Source organism: Asterias rubens, chromosome 20 (assembly GCF_902459465.1).
Source record: "Asterias rubens chromosome 20, eAstRub1.3, whole genome shotgun sequence".
NCBI lineage: Eukaryota > Metazoa > Echinodermata > Asteroidea > Forcipulatida > Asteriidae > Asterias > Asterias rubens.
This window is the reverse complement of record NC_047081.1, coordinates 8624595-8646867: the sequence shown is the minus strand read 5'-3', so window position 1 is coordinate 8646867 and position 22273 is coordinate 8624595. Positions and strand designations below refer to the sequence as shown.

At 38.4% G+C, this 22273-nt stretch overlaps 2 protein-coding genes across 2 annotated transcripts; one reads left to right on the top strand and one right to left on the bottom strand.

The window, feature by feature from the left end:
- Nucleotides 1-542: 542 nt before the first annotated feature.
- On the bottom strand, nt 543-9842 carry LOC117304021 (alcohol dehydrogenase class-3-like). The gene is made up of 10 exons (XM_033788499.1): nt 9713-9842; nt 8813-8914; nt 8065-8294; nt 5919-6051; nt 5396-5482; nt 3880-4009; nt 3194-3324; nt 2126-2261; nt 1236-1374; nt 543-973 (listed from the first exon to the last, which is right to left on the bottom strand). Exons 1-10 carry the CDS (start codon nt 9731-9733, stop codon nt 946-948), a joined length of 1137 nt encoding a protein of 378 aa, XP_033644390.1. The 5' UTR covers nt 9734-9842; the 3' UTR covers nt 543-945.
- A 2308-nt stretch (nt 9843-12150) lies between these two features.
- Nucleotides 12151-20260, top strand: LOC117304109 (lymphocyte antigen 6D-like). Its single transcript, XM_033788610.1, has 3 exons — nt 12151-12603; nt 19535-19683; nt 19954-20260. Exons 1-3 carry the CDS (start codon nt 12534-12536, stop codon nt 20191-20193), a joined length of 459 nt encoding a protein of 152 aa, XP_033644501.1. The 5' UTR covers nt 12151-12533; the 3' UTR covers nt 20194-20260.
- The last annotated feature ends 2013 nt before the right edge of the window (nt 20261-22273 follow it).

Genomic DNA, 22273 nt, shown 5'->3' with positions numbered 1-22273 from the left:
AAAAGCCATGTTTAAGAAGATTTCACTAAGGACCTTAAAGACACTGGACACTATTGGTAATTGTCAAAGACTAGCCTTCACAGTTGGTGTATCTCAATATATGCATAAAATAACAAACTTGTGAAAATTTGAGCTGAAACGGTTGTCGAAGTTGCGAGACAAAACTGAAAGGAAAAAAACACCCTTGTCACACAAAGTTGTGTGCTTTCAGATGCTTGATTTCAAGACCGCAAATTCTAAATCTGAGGTCTCGAAATTAAATTCATGGAAAATTACTTCTTTCTCGAAAACCATGTCACTTCAGAGGGAGCTGTTTCTCACAATGTTTTATACCATCAACCTCCCCCCATTAGTTGTCACCAAGTGAGGTTTTATGCTAATAATTATTTTAAGTAATTACCAATAGTGTCCACTGCCTTTAAGCAGTCCAAACATTGTTCACCTTTTCACTAGAAGTGCAAAAAGCAAAACTTTACAACCATGCTAAAAGTAGGCAAGGTATCCCTGCTAAGGCTAAAGACACAATATTACATTTTCTTCTGTTTTTTTTTACTACAGAAACACAATGAAATGATGCTACAATCTGAGGAATATTTTTTGAGATTTGCTCTATTTTCAAGAATGATTTGGTTGTTAATTTATAATGACATCATAGATATCAAATCAAAGTTAATTTTCTTTTCAAGAAATTACATAACAAATATACATGTAGTGTGAAACTGGGGAGTCATCTGGGCCAAATGTCAAAGAGCTTAAGCAAAACAAAGTGGCTAACCACAAAATAATTATGCTTACCAGAATGAAGTTACCAACCAAAATACAATATCACAGGTACTATCTGTGGCTGATATTCTGCTTGCTTAATTTTGTAAGCAGTATTTTTTGCTTAAGCAGATCTATGAAATTGGCCCATGCCTGCTCAGCAGATATCGTTGTCGCCGCCTCCTACTTGAAATGCACAATGGTGCGAATGCTGAAATAAAAAAACACAGAATAAAGGTTTTTTTATAAAACAAGTTGTGCGATCAAATCAGATCTAAAAGAATACAGGACTAGCTTAACTTTAGTCTAAATGCTAAATTGGTTATGCAGTTCATAATACAAATTTTTGTTTTCAATGAAAATTTCCCTTTGAAATGAGAGAAAACTGTGCCTGAAAACCTTTAAAAAAAAATAGTTGGGTCTGTTACAACCAAAATTTTAACATGCTGAAAACTTTGCATATTATTTGTTACCTTTTGCCAGCGTGAAGTAGGTCAAATGCCTCGTTGATTTGATCAAAGTCGACATGGTGCGTTATGAACTCGTCCACCTTCAACTTGCCAGCTTGGTAATCGTCAACTAACTTGGGAACGCTGTCGCGACTTTTGTATCCTGTGGAAGGTTGAACACGGGGTGAATAATGGGGGGGAGGTAGTTCATTTATTAAATTCAGTCATGGTTTGTTCAAAAATTGACAAAAATGACAAAACATTAGCTGAATTACAAAGAGTTGCATAAACAAAAAGTACACAGGGATGCGAGTTCTCCACTTTTGACCAGAAAAGCTATTCTTGGTACGGGGCTTTAAGAAAAATGATTGAATGTGAAAAGAACTCAGGGGAGCTGAAGGTAGGAATTGGTGTTCCTCTTAAAGGGACCATGTACCTTTTCCTAACACAAAACACAATGTCCACAGATTTATGACACTAGAAAGCTTCCCTTGAAACTTTACTTAATTTACGTCTCGGTTTTAGCATTTAAAAAAGTATTTACCAGTTATGCTGAGATTATGGTATAGTATCATAACTGGTTAATGGGATTTTACATGTTAAATTAATTTTCGTCGTCCTGAGACGAAAATTATTTTGTGACTTGTTTTACTCATTTCTCAAAAACTACAGAACCTCAGTTAGTAATATTTGAATGGAGGCTTTCCACTATCATTATCTTCAAACCCTGTAAGTTTAATGTAAATCTGTGGACATTTTGAAAAGGTACCCAAATCCTTTAAAACAGTCTAGATTTGTAGGATGGAGGACAAGGAGTTCCAAACAGATGCAGTTTACGTGGAAACAACGATTCTATTTATTAATTCAAACATTACTCAATCTACAACCAACTACAGGAGCTTTTTTATACATACCTCCAAAGGCAGTTCCCTTCCAGACACGCCCGGTGACTAGTTGAAATGGGCGTGTTGAGATTTCTTGGCCAGCCCCTGCTACACCAATGATAGTAGACACACCCCACCCCTTATGGCAGCACTCTAGGGCTTGGCGCTGTCATGACAAACAAAACATGCAATAAATGGCGGCAATTCAAAATGAGTCTTGGATATGGGACAATGAAAAAACGTAATAAGCCAACAAAAACAAAACATAAGCGTCCTCCCTTCTTGAACAAAGGAAGGATTTTTGTTTTTTTTTAATGGCCGACCGATACATTTTTTAAGACAAATGGCTAGACTATTTAATAAAAATAAAAATACTTGCTTAGATCCTTCTTAAAATATATCCTTTTTTTCCCCATTACATTTTTTCATTTAAACACCTTTAGCAAAAACATGCACATTGGCGGGCAGATACGTGTAGGAAACAACCTCCAGTGGGGGGTGAAACACTAAAACGATTAGAAACAAAACAAAGAACCCTGGCAGGGAAAGCCAAAAGTGACAGAGAGTGACTAGAACCACAAGAAAGACCAAACAAGTAAAAACAAGTAAAATAGATATTCAATTCAAATCAATTCAATTCAGATACACACATTTATTTCCATAACTCCATGAAAATTGTTGACAAGTACATACATGTGACTATGGAGTAAAGAAAAATAACATTAATTAGCAGTAAGCAGGATAAGTATAATAAAAAGAGCATAGGGCTGTTTTGATAAGCAGAAGCTTGCAAAACAAACAGCCAGGCAGACAGGCAAAGAAGCAAAACAAACAAACATGCGTACAAAAAGGACAGACGAACATAAGACATGACACCACTCTGACACAAGACACATCAGAGCTAATACAACAAGTTCATAAGCAGGATTTGAAATAAACTTTGCATGGTTTAAGTATAACTAAGAAACGTTTTGCAAGTATAATTAACAACACTACTCAAAAGAGATAATCACATAGTGTTACCGCAAACCTCTCCTAACAAATTCATAATAAGCGAAAAGATGGCCAAGCAGAAGCGATACAAAATAGATATCTTACCATAGTGTGGATATTTCCGATACACTCGAATGTATAATCCAATCCCCCGTCCGTCATCTCACTAAGAACCTCTTGTAAGGTCTTGTCCAACTTCTTGGGGTTCACAAAATCGGTGGCGCCAAACTCCTTAGCTGTGAGAGAGAAATCATAACGTCATAAGCATAGGCGACTGGTGTGACTAGTGTTGAAATTGCGGCTATTGATTAACTCAGAGTACATTGTTCTGCCACGACCAATACAAAAAACCTGCTTGCTATCCACGACAGCCTAACTTACTTACCAAACACAACCAGACATACGGACACAATCCTTCAATCCTTTCAGCATGAATTTTGCTATATTGCGCCTGCGGCAATCAATATGCCGCACTGCATCTTGGGAATCAAATATTAGTAGCGACTAAATATTAGTAGCGACTAATGAAACACTCTGTCGTAATAATGTTTGAAGATGACAACAAAACTTCAAGAAGAGGAATAACAATGTGACAAAGGTATAACAAAACAATTGTTGCACGCTGTGACTGGGGTCCATGGGTTTTGTACATCCTCGGTGGCAAATGGCACCCTCGGCTTCGCCTCAGTGCCATTTGCCCCCTTGGGGGAGTACAAAACGCCATGGAACCTGTCACAGCATGCAAATACTGGATGAACATAACCTAAAATGATGACGATGATGATACATACCTATAGCTTCTTTGTCTGGGTTTATATCGATGGCGATAATCTTGGAGGCACCAATGGCTTTACATCCCATGATAGCGGCCAGACCAACGCACCCAAGACCCCACACAGCACAGGTTGCTCCTGCCTCAACCTTAGCATGGAAATACAAAAGAGTTGTAAAAATAAAACTCAACTCAGCCTCTTTAAGGCTGTAAAGCTATTACAAATATTTGTGAAATAAACCAATCAATAATAAGGAAAAAAACAGTGTGAGGATCCGGTCTTAGCTGCATCGTAATGACCAGGTTGGTGGCTGCACCAACCAATGCCAAGATAAATAAGCATGCGATACAGCGCAAAGCACAAACTAGTTGTACACAATGTATGCCATTTATCCGCAAGTTTCCAGAGCTGGTCCTTTGTCACCTGTTACTGGTCCTTTATCACCTGTTAATACATCCCTGGGTGATCGGGTTTTGACCAATCAGAGTCTGGAAACTGGCCAAGGTATTTATTACTGCTTAAAATAATAACAATTAGTAATAACAAATACATAAGTTGTTCATCATTGGTTGGATTAATACTAATTGAACTATTTTTGCCCTAGATTGCTTGGTGACATACAATTAACTTTCTTTTTAAAGGATTTGGGTACTTTTTCAAAATGTCCACAGATTTACACTAAACTTACAGGGTTTGAAGATAATGATAGTAGATAGCTTCCCTGAAAATATTACGTGCTGAGGTGCTGTAGTTTTTGGGAAATGAGTAAAACAGTGTCATGAAAATAATTTTTGTCTCATGAGACGAAAATTATTTTAAGCATTTACAAACGTATTTTCATGAAATTGTTTTACTCATTTCTCAAAACTACAGCACCTCAGTAAGTAAGATTTGAAGGGAAGCTTTCCACTATCATTATCTTCAAACCCTGTAAGTTTAATGTAAATCTATGGACATTTTGAAAAAGTACCCAAATCCTTTAAGCAAATAATAAAATAAGGAATTGGGCTATTTTGAAAATGAGTGGTTCTGACATAGAGCCATGAGATTTTGGTTGAACCACTACAAACGCATCTGCCATGACTCGCCAACATGAACGGAGGGATGAGATCGTTGGTACGATTTGATTTAGACAATCCCTCGGCAATGCTTTCCAAGTCCTGCAGAATAATGCACAGATGCCTCGGGTGGGATTGGAACCCAAGAACGTCTCAGTGCATTCTAGATAAGGTGTCTTAACTACTTCAAACATGCCTGTGCCCACGCCTGCAGTGCTATTTTTTGGAACTAAAGTGAACAGAATTCTACCATTGTTTTTTTGTTTTAAATTTTGTATGCAAGTCACCAGACACACAAGGCTTGAAGCCACTTCAAGGTGTGGGCTTGAATATATTTTCCGGGGGCCATTGCCACCTACTCCTTGGCTAAAACAGGGTTACCCCCTTTACAGTTCATACGGATGTAGGCTTGGGTATTATCCATCAGAAGCCTGATTGGTTGACGTTACTGTCGTCATGAAAGACCATCGTTTTACCTTTGCAGTGTTGAGGACAGCTCCGTAACCAGTCGATATCCCACATCCTAAGAGACACACCTTATCCAATGGGGCAGCCTTGTCTACCTGAACACAAGCCAATCAAAAAAACAACAATCCATGAATAATAAGAAGGATCAGGTGGCCCTTGACCATGTATAATAATTATAATAATAATAATAGAGGGTTTTTTTTTTTTAGATAGCACGCATATTCGTCACTCAGTGACGCTTAAGGCGCTTTAACAAATTATGCGACCTAGGCCTACTCCTTTTGCATAGCACCATGTACTGGTTTACAAGTTGCTGTGGCGCAATATGCTGCAAATCAAACCAGGAACACCGGGCGAACCCCTTCTCTTTTTCGATAAGTGCACTGGGTTCTTTTGCGTGCATATATTATACACTGTGCACTGCTCGCGCGCTGCAAGTATGAACCGGTCTTCACAGTTTGTAATCTATCTGAGGGCCCCTGAACATGTATAATGCTGAGATAAAGGTTTACCATATGACTTGAGGCTTACCTTGGCGACTGAAACCTCCGCAACCACGGTGTACTCGCTAAAGGTGGATGTTCCCATGAAGTGCACTACGTCTTGCCCCTTACAGGTAAAGCGTGTTGTACCATCTGGCATCTGCCCCTTGCCTTGAGTCACCCTGGTTACCAAATAAACAGGGATGAATTCATTTTTCTTATGGTATTAAAGGCCGTGGACACTATTGGTAATTACTCAAAATAATTACTAGCATAAAACCTTTCTTGGCGACGAGTAATTGGGAGAGGTTGATGGTATAAAACATTGTGAGAAACGGCTCCCTCTGAAGCGCCACAGTTTTCGAGAAAGAAGTAATTTTCAACGAATTTGATTTTAAGACCTCAGATTTAGAACTTGAGGTCTCGAAATCAACCATCTTAAACGCACACAACTTCGTGTGACAAGGGTGGTTTCTTCTTTCATTATTATCTCTGAACTTTGACGACCGATTGAGCTCAAATTTTCACAGGTTAGTTATTTTATGCATACGTTGAGATACACCAACTGTGAAGGCTAGTCTTTGACAATTAACAATAGTGTCCACTGGCTTTAAGTACATGCTCTAACTCTGTACTCAACAAAGTTGACAGATGAGGTAGGTCTACTTTTTATCAGATATAGAGCATAATACCACTGGCCTTGTCCTATCCCGAGTTTACTGGCCCATGGCTAAAAAGCACTGGCGTTAGGACTGCGGTCCAGTTTTAATTTCGAGCCCTCACAAGTATCAAACATTTTAAATCTCTAGCCATCGGGCTTGCTTGATGGTCTAGTGGTAAAAGACCTCTACTCTTCCAATGCAAAGGTTGTGGGTTCGAATCCTATCCAAGTGATTTGCCTGTGGATTTTTTTCCCATAAAACTTGGGAACGTACCGAGTATACAGTGCTTAAAGTCGCTGTACACCCTTGGTAATTGTCAAAGACCAGTGTTCTCACTTGCATTGCATAAAATAACAAGCCTGTGAAAATTTGGGCTCTATCGGTCTTCGAAGTTGCGAGAAAATGATGAGAAAAAAAAAACACCTTTGTTGGACGAATTTATGTGCTTTCAGATAGGAATAAAAGACTTCTAGCTAGAAGTCTTTTATTATTTCATTGAGGAAATACCTCTTTCTCAAAAACTATGTTACTTCAGAGGGAGTCGTTGCCCACAATGTTTTATACTATCAACAGCTCCCCAATGATCGTTACCAAGTCAGTTTTTAAGTTAATGTTTGTATTGAGTAACTACCAAACATGTACCTTCCCTTTAATACACATCCTTTCATGACAAGGGTGTTCTTTCTTTCATTCATATCTAGCAACTTCGACGACCAGTTGAGCTCAAACTTTCACAGGTTTGTATTTCATGCACAAGTTGAGATACACCAAGTGGGAAGACACTGGTCTTTGACAATAACCAATAGTGTCCAGTGTCTTTAATCCATCTACTAGTAGATGATAACACATTCATATTATCTCTTTGGTTAGTTTTGGGCCATTGTTTGTCATGTTGCAATTTATTGATTGATAAGCTTAGTCTATCTTATCTAATAACCATCGGCACAATGTCCAGGTCGATGCAATGCAATCACACAACTTCTACTTCCCATAAGATTTGAGATCTCCACAAAATGAGCATTAAAAAATGTGCATTTTTCTCTAAAATTAATAACATTATTAATAATAAGTTCTTATAATAGCGCATTTCATTATAAGCGTCTTAAAGATGCTATGTCAGATTTTTGGCCCCAAACATTTGTTGTTGTTGAGTGAATGATATTTCAAAGAGTATCACCCGCTCTAACGAAAAAAAGTTTAACTTTTACTTTTAATGGTCAGGAACTATGACAAAAATTTAAAACGTTTCTTATAAAACACTAAGAATTGGTCATGTAATATATTGTCGGGATCCAGACAAAAACTAATTTTGAGCACTTTATTTCACTGCTACTAATAATTGGCGGACTTTATCGAGTAATGGCTCAAATGAAAGCTTGTACTTTCTCGACCCCCATCAAAATACTGATTGAATTTAAAATCAGATTTTTGGGTCAAAATCGGCCAAAAATCTGACATAGCATTTTTAATGCGCTTTACATTAGTGCCCCGGTCATTGGCAGCTCTATATTGAATTGGGCCAAAATCATTTACCTGATAACCTGGCACAGATTGGTTTTGGGGCTCAAGCAAAACTTGCACTTCCTGCACTGCGGAACGTAGAGTGGTACAACATGGTCCCCCACTGCGACCGACGTCACCCCTGGGCCAACGCTTTCGACGATCCCACCTCCTTCATGACCGAGGATACAGGGGAATTTACCCTCGGGATCGGTGCCACTCAGGGTACCGGCGTCTGTATGACAAACACCTGTCGCTACAACCTGTAGTCAGAGAGATTGTACGACAAGAGAATTTCATTGCAAACTGGAATAACAACCAAAAGGGCCTATGGTATTGCTTTGATTTGAAAAGGTTTATTCACAATTAATGGGCGACTAGTAAAATTAATACTCAACAAGAGTCGAACTAGTCATGGACGCCTCAAATAGTTGCGACTTTGGCACTAGTCGCGAATGATTTTCATTTCCCAAGATGCATTGCGGCATGATGTTTGCGGCATGATGTTTGCGGCATGATGTTTGCGTAAAATTCACGCTAACAAGTAATAATGACATTTGGCGTCATCTGCGCATGCGTCGGCTTTGAGGACGGTCGCCCCTCATTTTCTACAACAGTATGGCCACTTGGGATAAATGTGATTGTGCTGAAAACGGCAACTAGTGACGACAACGTTTGGCTGAAAACTACTATCGTCGCACAACCATCCGTCGTCGAAAATGAAAACACCCCAATCAATAGACGCAATACTAGTCGCCCACTTGTCGCCCACTTTACTGACCTTGATGCGAACTTCTCCCTCCTTGGGCGGGGCAACCTCCACCTCTTCAATGCTAAGTGGTTTGCCAGCCTCCCAGGCAACGGCAGCTCTACACTTAATTGGCTGAAAAACAATGTAGAAAAGGAAAAGTCAATTAAAACACATGGACAAATTTGGTGCCACCACTTTTCCCATTCGCTATAAAAAGATTTAGTATCTAATTTACCGTATTGACCTCACTGAGGATATATCCCTTGGGCAATATGGAAAGTTATCCCATTTATTTATTCCTCCATGGTTATCCAAACACACTATGATTTATTGTCTATATAAATATTATTATATAAAACAATGGCATGACATTTGACAATTCACTGTACTTTGATCGATATGATTTATGAAAGGTTGTCTAAAGATGACGTATTCACAACAATAAAAAGGGAGGGGAATTTTTCTGGTACCACGGATTTACGAGACCAACGGATTTACGAGACCCACGGTAATATCAAATTTCTACCTCCATGATTATAAAATCATAATGAGGCTCGACTGTTCTACCCCATACACAAACAATGTATGTACACATGACCATACACAAACAAGGTCTGGAAAAGTGTCCGTATGGCGCCACCACTTTTTCATTCGATATAAAATAATATAGGAACTTATTTACCTGATTGATATATCCCTTTTTGTAAAAATGAGTGAAAAAGTGGTGGCGCCATACGGAAAGTTATCCCAAGGTCTAGCTAGAGTAGAGTAGAAATGTCATCATTGATATTGCAGTTGCACCCTTCATCAACACTACAGTACAGCAACACGTGAAACAGGAGTGCAGTTCATGAGTTTCAATATAAATGATGAAATTGTTTGATAATATAATTACACATTAATAGTTCATAAAACAGATATAATGCATACCTTTCCAGCAGTATCAGACATGCTTACAATCACTGAGAGTGGAATTATGTGGGAAATTGACAACAGTCTCCGGCAACCAAAAACGACTCCGGTCAATCACTTTGGACTAAAAGAATTACTGTAACAGTATTTCAAAAGAGGGCGTTTTTTAAAAGACTTTTTTGCACACGGTTCGCTCTTTGCACTCGGCCTAGACCTGACTGAAGTCCCATTCCCGTTCCAATCTCAGAAAGCTTTTGTTTTGTGATACTCTGCATTCCCCTACCTGCTCTGCCTGGACCACATTGGAATACGTTGCCTTGGATCGGTCGAGTTGGTCTTTGAAAAGCGTGTGTAACCGTTTGTTATGACATGGTTATGAAATGCACATGGGTAAAAAGATGTTGTAAATGTAGAATACAATGATCCACACAAACATGCCTCGAAATTGCACGATTTTCCTTTTACCTCGTCGACTAACACGGTCGGCCATTTATGGGAGTCAAAATTTTGACTCCCATAAATGGCCAGCAGTATCAGACATGCTTACAATCACTGAGAGTGGAATTATGTGGGAAATTGACAACAGTCTCCGGCAACCAAAAACGACTCCGGTCAATCACTTTGGACGAAAAGAATTACTATAACAGTATTTCAAAAGAGGGCGTTTTTTAAAAGACTTTTTTGCACACGGTTCGCTCTTTGCACTCGGCCTAGACCTGACTGAAGTCCCATTCCCGTTCCAATCTCAGAAAGCTTTGTTTTGTGATACTCATTCATACCTGCCTGGACCACACATTGGATCGGTTGCCTTGGATCGGTCGAGTTGGTCTTTGAAAAGCGTGTAGAACCGTTTGTTATGAAATGCACATGGATAAAAAGATGTTGTAAATGTAGAATACAATGATCCACACAAACATGCCTCGAAATTGCACGATTTTCCTTTTACCTCGTCGACTAAACTCCATGATGGGAGTCAAAATTTTGACTCCCATAAATGGCCGACCGTGTTTGTTCGCACAGTAAAAGGCAAACCTCGCAATTTCGATGCAAACTTGTGTGGATCATTGTATTCTACTTTTAAAACATCTTTCCAACCATATGCATTTTGTAAAAAATTGTTACAAACGCTTTTTATAGACCAACTCGTCCGATCCAAGGCAATGGTGTTGCGTGGTCACACACAACCAACGTTCCGATTATGCACGGCAAAAACTGTACACGCTTGTAATGAACGAACGCTAGCGGGCGCTCTGTTTCTCTGATTAGACCTTTTCGCAAATACCGGGGCGCGCGCGTAAAGCTTGGAATTAGGTGCATTGTGGTCTAGCTGGTATCCAAATTTGATCCATATATATCCCACAATGCACCTCATTCAACAGTCTGCGCTTGCGCATTGGTATTTGCGATAAGGTCTTTGGAGATCCGGAAATCAGAGAAACAGAGCGCCCGCTAGCGTTCGTTCATTACAAACGTGTACAGTTTTTGCCGTGCATAATCGGAACGTTGGTTGTGTGTGACCGCGCCCGCGCAACACCAATTGTCTTGGAACCAAGACTAACCTCCCGCACGAGAACGGGACTTGATTCAAGTCTACTCCCACGGCGATCTAGCTGTGTACAATACTTTCTAGCCTTTATTCAAGGCGCACGCGGCGGCGGCACCCCAGCTGTCACGCACGTTTCAGTTTTAAATGTGGGAGGAAAATCCACATACATAAAGAGGTTCCCATCTTTAAGCCCATGCAGTCAGGTATAGAGACTGAAAGCCGAGTGCCCCGTAGACTTGACTCACGTCCAAATCCCGTGCCAATTTAGAAAACTTGTGATGTTTTGCATTCCCCAACCTGTTAACGGGACCACAAATTAATAGCTACATTTTGACGGCGGCGGGTATAATTATGCTTAGGGACCTGAGAACGGGAACGGGACTTGAATCAAGTCTAAGTGCCCCGACGTGGTTCGAACCGGGTCCTCGAGGTGGGCGTCTACAAGGAATTTTAAACACAACGCCAACCTGACCTACAAAATGACATTACCAGATTCTCAACACTATCATCATAAAAAGAATACTGATGACGCAAATAATTCCTTAGACTCGTTTTTGTGTGGACAGTCCATAAATAGATTGCACATAATAATGACGTCATCGACCGCAATTAGTGATGTTTTATAATGTGAGCAATAAGGCCAAAGGAATTTCCCATGCAGGGACAATAAAGTAGTATTCTATTGTAGTATTGTATTGTAAAACAATGGAAAAGTGCATGCGTGAAAGCGCTGCGCACAACTCTCTACTCTCTTTCACGCGTGCACGTTACATCAAAGATGGCGGCCAATGACGTCATGTGCAGTCCACCTATAGAGGTATGGTATCATAAACACTATGATGTAACGCCGGTCTTATTACTTCAACTTGTACTCTTTTATGCGATACGGCTGTTGACTTTTAGACCAGCATCGATCGATATACATGATTGTCTCAGCTCACACAACACACTGCACCGTCTCCAGCTATAACCTGATGATATCTTCCGCGATAGCGTGTTGATGGTGCGTCAACAAACAGCTTTTCACTGAGTTTTGACGAATGCTCCTCCCCTATCTATATAGAGTTCTCGTTTTGAGGACGAATTGGTCTTTCTATAGTAGCGGGATCTGATTAATATCATCGCCGTAAATTGATCAAATATTACGGCCGAAGTGTGTACCTTGGTGCCGTGCATGTAATAGAAAGTGGTATTGTTTAAAATTAATTGTCTCATGATATTGCGATGGTGTCTCAAAACATAAATGACGAGAACGTGACCACAGGATAAGTTTCAACAGTTTAAATTATAAAGATGGAGACTAACCCATCTTCACAACGTCTTGTGGTGTGGATGTTTATCTTCGCAGCAACCATTTATTTTGGTAAGTAATCATTTAATGTATTTCGAACGGGACTAATCTATATATATTTTTTTTTTTCTTTTTTTTTTTCTTTCTTGATTTAAAAACAAAATGGATTACCTGCATTTGTTTAACTGGGCAGGGTAATCCTTTTGGTAATATTGACAAACACTTGTATCCTCACCTGTATCCTCATCCTCACATTATGCGTTTCCTTTAAAGATAGAATTGCGCGTGCTTTCAGATGAATGAGAATGGCTGCTGCAGGCCTTCAGACTCTCTCAGATACAAACTGTTGGGTGAAAATTACCTCTTTCTATTAAACTAAATTATTTGAAAGGGGGTCATTTCTGTTTTTTTTGTTTAAATATATCAACAACTCTCCAGTGCTCGTATAACCAAGTTGTTATGGTCATTACACTTGTGGAGAAATTACCTTTTAAGGTTTCAGATATTTTAAAAGTTCCGATTGCTAAAAAGAAAATCGGTGGAAATTGTCTTACTAATTTTTGCTAAACCCTGAAGGAAATGTAAGAGTATTGATATACTTCATAAGGACAATAAAACAAGCTAAATGGAGATGGGCTGGACACACTGCCCGATTTCGACAATATAGATGACAACTAGAATAACGGATTGGCAACCAATGACAGGGAAAACGAAAAGAGGTAGACAGAGAAGAAGATGGAGAGATGGCACCAGGGTGTATGCAGGAACAACAAGGTCTTATCTGGAGTTAAAACGAGTTACTCGTCCTAACTTAGGACTAGCCTTAAGTTAACAAAAAAAAAACTATATCTCATACGGACTAGTCCTAAGTTAGGACTAGTCCCAACTCTTTGTGGTGAAATCGACCCCAAACTGCAAGAAATTTAAATTAATGGCATTTACATGAAATGGGCTACATCTTATACACTGGATGGACACTAAAGGCCATGTCCCGTCAACCCCTGCTGGCACTCGTTTAATAGGCTACCGACAGAAGTGACAGTAAATATTTGAACACTTTTAAACAAAGTGACTGGAATACATCCCACCACTGTACTGTTTACTTCAAGCTCTGCTGTTAATTCTTCAAAGTATGCTCTCAATGCTACCTTTTGGCCGAGGGTCTTCGTGGATTCTTTTTGAGATGCGAATTCCTTGAGAAAATCTGTCAACCAAATTTGATCCCTTGGTGCGTTCGTTCAAAGATGTGGCGTCCCAACAGTCTTGATGAGAAAGACTTGTTGACTTAAAGGCACTGGACACTATTGGTGATTACTACAAACATTTGTAAGCATAAAAAAATACTTGTTAACGAGCATTGGAGAGCTGTTGATAAGATAAAACATTGCGAGAAACACCCTCTGAAGTTGAGAAAGAGGTTTTTTCTCACTCAAAATATTAAAAGCCGTTTATTAGAAAAGGCATGAAGCCGTGTTTTAGGTATCTGAAAACACCCAAGTGCAACAAGGATGTTTTTTCTTTCATTATTCTCTTGCAACTGCGAATACCAACTGACCACAAATAATGTTCACAGGTTTGACATTTTATGCGTAAGTTGAGATAATTATACGCCAAGTGAGAAAAACTGCATGGTCTTTAACAATATTTACCAAGGGTGTCCGGTGCCTTTAAGGCCTATGGGTAGTTACGTATATAACTCTGCCGTGGTTGGTCTTTCAACAGCACGTCCAATCATCAACAAGAATTGCAACTATATTCAAGGCTCCTATAGTGGGACACGGTATAGCGTGGATCACTTGAGCCGTCCACTGAAAATCAACTAGGCCTACTCGGTGCTCAGTATGCTTACAATATCAAAGTGGATGAAAGCTCTTCAATTCCATCGGTTTTTCATTTTCGTTTAGATTAGAACGGGTATTTTTTTTCATTAGTTTATTCTTGTGCCCCTGAAGGCACTGGACACTATTGGTAATTGTCAAAGACCCGTATTCTTATTATGTGTATTCCAACATGCATAAAAATAACAAACCTGTGAAAATTTGGACTCGATTTGTCATCGATTTTGCATGAGAGAATCAAAGAAAAAACAACATTTGGATGGGTTCTTCCAGATGCCTGACTGAGTCTACAGTTGAAGTAATTTATTATCTGAGTGATACATTACCTTTATTTTTATTTTTAACTACTTCAGAGGGAGCCGTTTTTCACGATGTACACCATCAACAGCTCCACATTAATATTGAGTAATTACCAATTAGTGTACAGTGCCTTTAATCGATCTACGTTCAGTGAACAAATTAATGAGAGAAAGAAAATGCTCTCTAAATCAATTTATTCAGCGTTTTTTCGGCATTGTTGTTTTGAACGTGAATGATTACCATAACAACGTACACAAGCTTATACGCCTGCCAGTGGACATCAAAATGTCCCTCTTTTCTTTAAAGGCATAAACATTATTGGTAATTACTAGCATCTCTTTAGCATATGCAAACTTACTTGATAACAAGCAATGGAGAGCTGTCGATAGTATACAACGATGTTATAAACGATTCCCTCTGAAGTAACGTAGTTTTCGAAGATGAAGTAATTTTCCACTTAAATATTATTTGAATTTGATGTCGAGACCTCGGAATCAGACTTTAGGTCCCGAAATCACGCATCTGTATGAAAGCATACAACTTCGTGTGACAAAGGTGTTTTTCTTCCATTATTATATCGCAACTTCGACGACCAATTGAGTTCAAATTTACACAGGTTTGTTATTTTGTGCATTATGTTGAGATACACCAAGTGCTGGTCCTTCACAATATAATTATTACCAACACCAAGTGCTGGTCCTTCACAATATAATTATTACCAAAGGTGTCCAGTGTAACCTCTAACTTGTAAACAAGAGCTCCCGTTGGTTTTGTACACGTTTTCCAACTGAGACCCTTCCCGAACCGTAGACTCTTGGACTCTCGATTCTTGTCCCCGGTTTGAATGTGTATACTCATGTTTACCTTTGAGTTAAAGAAAAACACTATTGGTAATAAATTGTCAAAGACCAGTCTTTTCACTTGGTGTATCTCAACATAGGCCTATATGCATAAAATAACAAACCTGTGAAAACTTGAGCTCAATCGGTCATCGTGAGTTGCGAGATAACCCTTGTCACACGAAGTTGTGTGATGCTTTCAGACGCTTGATTTCGAGACCGCAAATTCTAAATCTGAGGTTTGGGAATCAAATTCGTGGAAAATTACTTCTTTCTCGAAAACTACGTCACTTCAGAGGGAGCCGTTTCTCACACTGTTTTATACTATCAACCTCTTCCCATTACTCGTTACAAAACAGGTAAGGTTTTATACTAATATTTATTTTGAGTAATAACCAATAAATTGAAACAAAATAGACAACAGAAGGTCCGGTAGAAATTTGTCACTTTCACTCGGCGATTTGTTTCCGCTGACCACATTTCCTTGACGGCAAAATTTTGGGATCATTAATCAGACTTTCCTTAAAAAAAAAAAATAATGGACCGAAAAGGTTTGCGATTTGAAATCTGAACTGTTGAGATTAAAAATTACCCGCATTAAGTTTTACAATTTATGAGCTTTTATGTAGTATTTCTATTGTATAAAAACCCCCATACTTTTTCAAATAATACGCAGACAACAGGCCCTATATTGCTTTTTCCCTCGAAGATTTACATGATATGGACACTTGCTTGTTTTGCTTCTTGCTTTATGCCTAAAAGTACTTATCATTTACCATAATGATCTATTCCCTTGCTTGTCCTAATATTTTTTTATTATATTATTGGAACAAATAATCACATCATTAATTCTGCAAACTTGAGGAACAAAACTGGCAGGCAAAAACGAAGTGAAGGCCCTACAGACTAAAGAGCTTTTCACACGAGAGCAATTTAGCAAGGGTCCCTTGCCACGTAGCATGATTGTAAATGAAATGTTACAAAATTTACCTTGTGTGAAAGGACGATAATTGTATCTACTTTCCAAGTGATCTTGTCAAACATTGCTACAATTGACAACCATGCTAACATTAGGCAAGGAACCCCAGTTAAATTGCTGTCGTGTGATTAGCACTGCGATTTTCACATCATGTATAGACATGATGGCAATTGCATATTATCCTTTCAACAAAAGGCAATTAACCTCTGCCTAGACATGGTGTAATAAAAAGTTCAAATTGCTGTAATAAGCTGGTCGTAACAGCCCGGGAAGAAATACGAAATATCGACCACCTCAAATGAAACGTCAGCAAGGGAACTAATTAAAATATATCGTACATTGAGAGATTGCATGCCGCAGGCTCCACATGTTGGTAATAAATTCATGGGCATGAAGGATAGCAAATAATTTGAAAAGAGACTGGGAAAATTATGAGCTTATATAAGCTCATTATGATATAAACTAATTATTTTCTTTGTCAAAAAAAAATAAATAAAATAAAAAATAAATAAATAAATAAATAAATAAATGAATATACATGAACTTTCGAACAGTAGAATGAGTCATATCATCGTTATGAGCTTTTAGGCAAACTGTTCACAAGAATTATAACAAATATATTTTTTATATTGTGCTGGATTGAATGAAGCCCAAATATATTTATTATTATTTACACGAAATGCTGTTAATTACAGTAGGTCTGGAATTAAATTGAATGAGTTCCATGATAATAATAGCCTGGTTATTTTCGTTGTCAAATACATATACAGGAATTTTATAAACAAAATAAATAAATATACAAATAAATACGTGAACCATCAAACAGACTATGTTACAATGAATTTCAGTCAACTTTTTACAAAAATAATATAAAACCTATTTTTGTTTGTGTGGCGAAAATTTATTATTCAGTACAAAATGCTTTTAATTATCGTAATTTGATTAATGAGTTACGTCAGGTGTATATTGTACAGAGGATGTACACCCTGGGGGTGGGGGGGGGGTGGGGGTGGGGGTTAGTAGTGGTAACCCTCAACTAATAACCCTTACCCCGTGTGCCCCAAATGAGATTTTAAACAATGCACGAATGAATGCATTGATACACTATATATGTTGGCCCAATTATATGTCTTTGCCCCAATTAATTTCTCCCCGAGATGAGAAAGGTCTGGCTACGTTACTGCTATTGTAAGAATAACAATGTTTCACGGGGCTTCTTTTGTTTTGCAAAATACCTGCTCATCGCTAGCATGCAACACATGCAACTACATTATTGTTCGAGTTAAAGGCACTGGACACTATTGGTAATTACCCAAAATAATTGTTAGCATAAAAACTTACTTAGTAACGATCAATGGAGATCTGTTGATAGTAAACAAAATGGCAAGAAACGAATCCCTCTGAAATAATTTGGTTTCGGAGAAAGAGGTAATTTCTTACTCATAAAAGACTACAGGCCTAAAGCCTTTTGCATCTGAAAGCACACAAAGTTGTACAACAAGGGTGTTTTTATTTCATTCTTTTGCAATTTCAATGACCAAGGTTTGTTGTGCACTAAGAATACTGTTCTTTTGACAATCATTAACAAAAGTGTCCAGTGCCTTTAAAACTCGTTAGATTGATATACAAAGCCCCTTTTTCGACGTAGAAATTGTTTAGAATCATCCCGCCACCATAATCTCGATCATCAATAAGTTAACATTCGGTATTTACCATGTTCCTATTTTTAGCCTCTGTAATTAAATTGGGTTGGTAATGAATTTTCCATTACTTGAATTAGGCTGGTTTTATTGGCTGACATAAAAACAGACATGCCAGTTTCGCAATCGCTGATTGGATTGCCTTGAGAGCTAAGCAGTGGTCAAGCCTCGGAGACGAAGCTGTAATTCATGGATGAAATGTTGCCAAGAAAACATCGATTATGTGTTTGTAGTAACAGGCATTTTGTGCCACACAAGTCAAACTATCAATGCCATTGTATTTATAGACATCTAGGAGGCATTTGGATGACGTTACATTTTGCCCTGTAATAAAATGCTCATATTATTTTCGCCAAGAGGTGGCCGACATTTTTTTCTCAAACTGATGCTCGGACGTTTGTAGGGGGTGTTTTTATTTAGAGGGAGAATAACTAGATGGGCCCTGGGACTTTCTGTGACTGTAAAATCTAAAAAACTTTCAAGTCCATTGTCTCTGCATGAGAGGGAGCGAGAAAGACATCTCCATGGTCCAACCTGTGACGACATCTCCTTGAGAGTATGTGGCACACGGATCGGACTTTTGCTACCTTAAAGACACTGGACACTATTGTTAATTGTCAAAGACCAGTCTTCTCACTTTGTGTATCTCAACATATGCATAAATTAACACACCTGTAAAAATTTGAGCTCAATTGGTCGTCGAAGTTGCGATGAGATAACTATGAAAGAAAAAACACCCTTGTCACACGAAGGTGTGTGCTTTCAGATGCTTGATTTCGAGACCTCAACTTCTAAATCTTAGGAAAATTCGTGGAAAATTACTTCTTTCTCGAAAACTACATCGCTTCCAGAGGGAGCCGTTTCTCACAATGTTGTAAACTATCAACCACTCCCCAAAACTCGTTACCAAGTGAGGTTTATGCCAATAATAATTATTTCGAGTAATTACCAACAGTGTCCACTGCCTTTAACCCTAATAACTTAGTTTACCTGTGGAGAACATAGCTTCCTCGACATCGAGGGATTGTTTATTATTAGGGTGTTTACCAGACTCATGACAAAAAGGTCCGTACCGTCACAATGTTTCCTGTGTTCCAAGAAGCCTCGTTGAATGAAACCGGCTACCAGTTTTATAAGAGAAGCACCGTCAATAGACTCATTCAATACTAGGCTAAGATAAAATCCAAATGACCACTTTCATAAGGGGAGCTCGATCATAATGTTGTCTACTTGCCACACCACACTCGCAACTTTTACATCCCTTGAGGAGTTTGTTGCAGTATCGACATAGATAAAAAAAATGATTTGCAATTGCCTTCTCTTTTTTTTTTTTTTTTTTTTTTACAGCACAAGGCAATCTCCGTTGCTATGACTGCGATGTTGATTTCAAGACGATGTCGAACCCAGACCTCAACTGCATCCATAACGTGATAAATAGCACTGGAGATGTCATGTATGAGCCGAGAGATTGCCAACCACATGAACGCTTTTGTAAGGTGGGTGCGTTGTCTGCGAATATCAAACTCAAAACTCGTTTTTTTTTTTTAATGGTGTCTTTTATTAGGAACTGCTCTTCACCATTCTTAAATGTTGGTTTTACCTTACACCGAAGTGTGCAAGCACTGTACACTCAAAACCTTCTTGAGTCCTGTGAACAAAATCACAGACGTTAGGGGGGGGGGGGGGACACCTCATAATCTCGGTTGGCGGGGTCTCCCTAGCAGAATTTTGTTTGATATAATAATTATTCATGATTGTCTCCACAGACCCATATAGTCAAAGGAAACCGCGTCATCAAAAGCTTCGAGAGAGACTGTGCAGATACGTGCACTCCATCCTGCGATACCAGGGGTTTCGGGATCGACGTGCAGACGTGTACATTCTGCTGCGGTACAGATGGTTGCAACAACTCCAGCAGCTCAGCACAACCTCATACGTGGAACACGTTTGAGCTCGGGGTTGTAGCAGTGGTGGCTTATAAGTTTGCTGGCTCTCCTTGTAATTAAAAAACGATGTTTTATTTTTAAAGTCACCTGGAAATAGAATTTTTTTCTTTCAAACATAAGAGTATATGCTTACGAACAATAAAACATTTTTTTTGTAATTGTTTGTCACGATTTATAATGTTTAAAAAATATATAAAGTTGTTTTGGGGGCTGACTCCGCCTACCCCTTTTGTGACGTCAATCGAGGCAGAATTTGCCTGCAATGCTCATAGTAAACACACATGCAAAGTACATGTACGTCCAAGTCGTGGGTTGGTACATTTCAAAAAGTGTTTTTCTGCATTCAGCAGCAATACACCTGGTCGGCATTGCAGGAATTTTTTTCCCCCTTTTTTTGGAAACGTACAAACTCACGACTTGGTCCGTACATGTACTTTGCAATTGTGTTTACTCTACGCATTACAGGCAAAGTCTGCCTCGATTGACGTCACGAACAGCGCCCTCTCGGGTCGGGGTCTACTCTTAAATTTGTAAATAACATAAGAACTGATTTTTTAAAACCTTAGTTAATTGTTTATTCACATTCCACTCATCAAAACAATTATTATTATTAGTGACAAAAGCTTTATTTTGAAAAAATACCACTTCCAGGTGACTTTAAAGCAAACTCCTCACTGATGTTTTTTTGCAATGAGGTGAACAAAACTTTTACAAACTAAGCACAACAAAAACATTGCGAAGGTCGTGGGTTCGAATCCCACCCGAGTACATGACTGTGATATTTTTTTCACAGGACTCGGGAAAGTACTGAGTATACAGTGCTAACACACATCGGTGTATGGGTAAAAACCAATAATATTAATATTTTTATCCCCGATGCAAATTTAACATCTCTTGTAACAAAAAATATATGCTTTCCAGAAAAAGGTACTAGCTAAATAACATAATTTATTATTATTTCAAGTAGCATCTCACGCCCTGCTTATTGTTGCTCAGCAGTAACTTTCAAGCAATACTTTCTGTTAAACAGCTCAACGAAATTGGGCCCAGATTTCAACAAGTTTGTGTTTTGAAAACTACGGCTTTAGGTGACACGAGTAGTATCACCGGCTGTCAGTTGGCGATCTTTTAGTTTTACTGTTTTTTGAAACACAATGCAAAAAGAGAACAAAATCTTATGTAGCCTCGGGCCTATAATCTTGTGATTTCGCTCGACACTCATGTTCTTTGCGGGAATAAAGTGTATTATACCGTAATATCGTTGAAAATAAGATATTTGTCATGAATAAACATTTCCGTTTCCTAGTTTAAATGTTGTCCAAAATAATGTCGCATCTTTTCTTTGTCTATTTTTAATGATAATTCGTACGTTGTTTTACCCCAAAATATTAATTTAAAAAGATACAGAGTCCTATAACTATTAGGGCCCGTTTCTGGCGCGGAAAATTCAAAATTGCAGCAATTCTTTGAATAATATGAGAAAATACCTACATCATGTGAATATCTTTTTATGAGTAGTATTGGTTCTGGAAAGAACCTTTTGAGAAAACAGCAAAACAATATAAATTCTCGTTAACGAGAATTACGGATTTATTTTAAACACATGTCATGACACGGCGAAACGCGCGGAAATAAGAGTGGGTTTTTCCGTTGTTTTCTCCCGACTCCGATGACCGATTGAGCCTAAATTTTTCACAGGTTTGTTATTTGATATAGAAGTTGTGATACACAAAGTGTGGGCCTTGGACAACACTGTTTACCGAAAGGGTCCAATGGCTTTAAAGCCATTGTACACTTTCGGAAAAGAAAAAAAAGTTCACCGATTTACATAATACAAATCTTCTCTTGAAATAATTTATTCCATACAATGTTTTACCAACCAAATTTCCACGTGATTATAAGGATAAGCAAACAACAGTTGAACACCAGTAACAAGCAGTATGCAACAAATAGAAATTTAGTTTGTATTCCTGTTATCAAGGCAACAAATTCATGCTAAGCAAAGTTTTGTGTTCAGCAGCTCTATGAAATTAGGCAAAAATAATATAGTCCTCGGTTTACCAGTAAACCTCAGCACATTGTCGGATAATAATTATGTTTTTAATGTTTGTCTGTTTGGCTTTATTTGACGAATACAAAA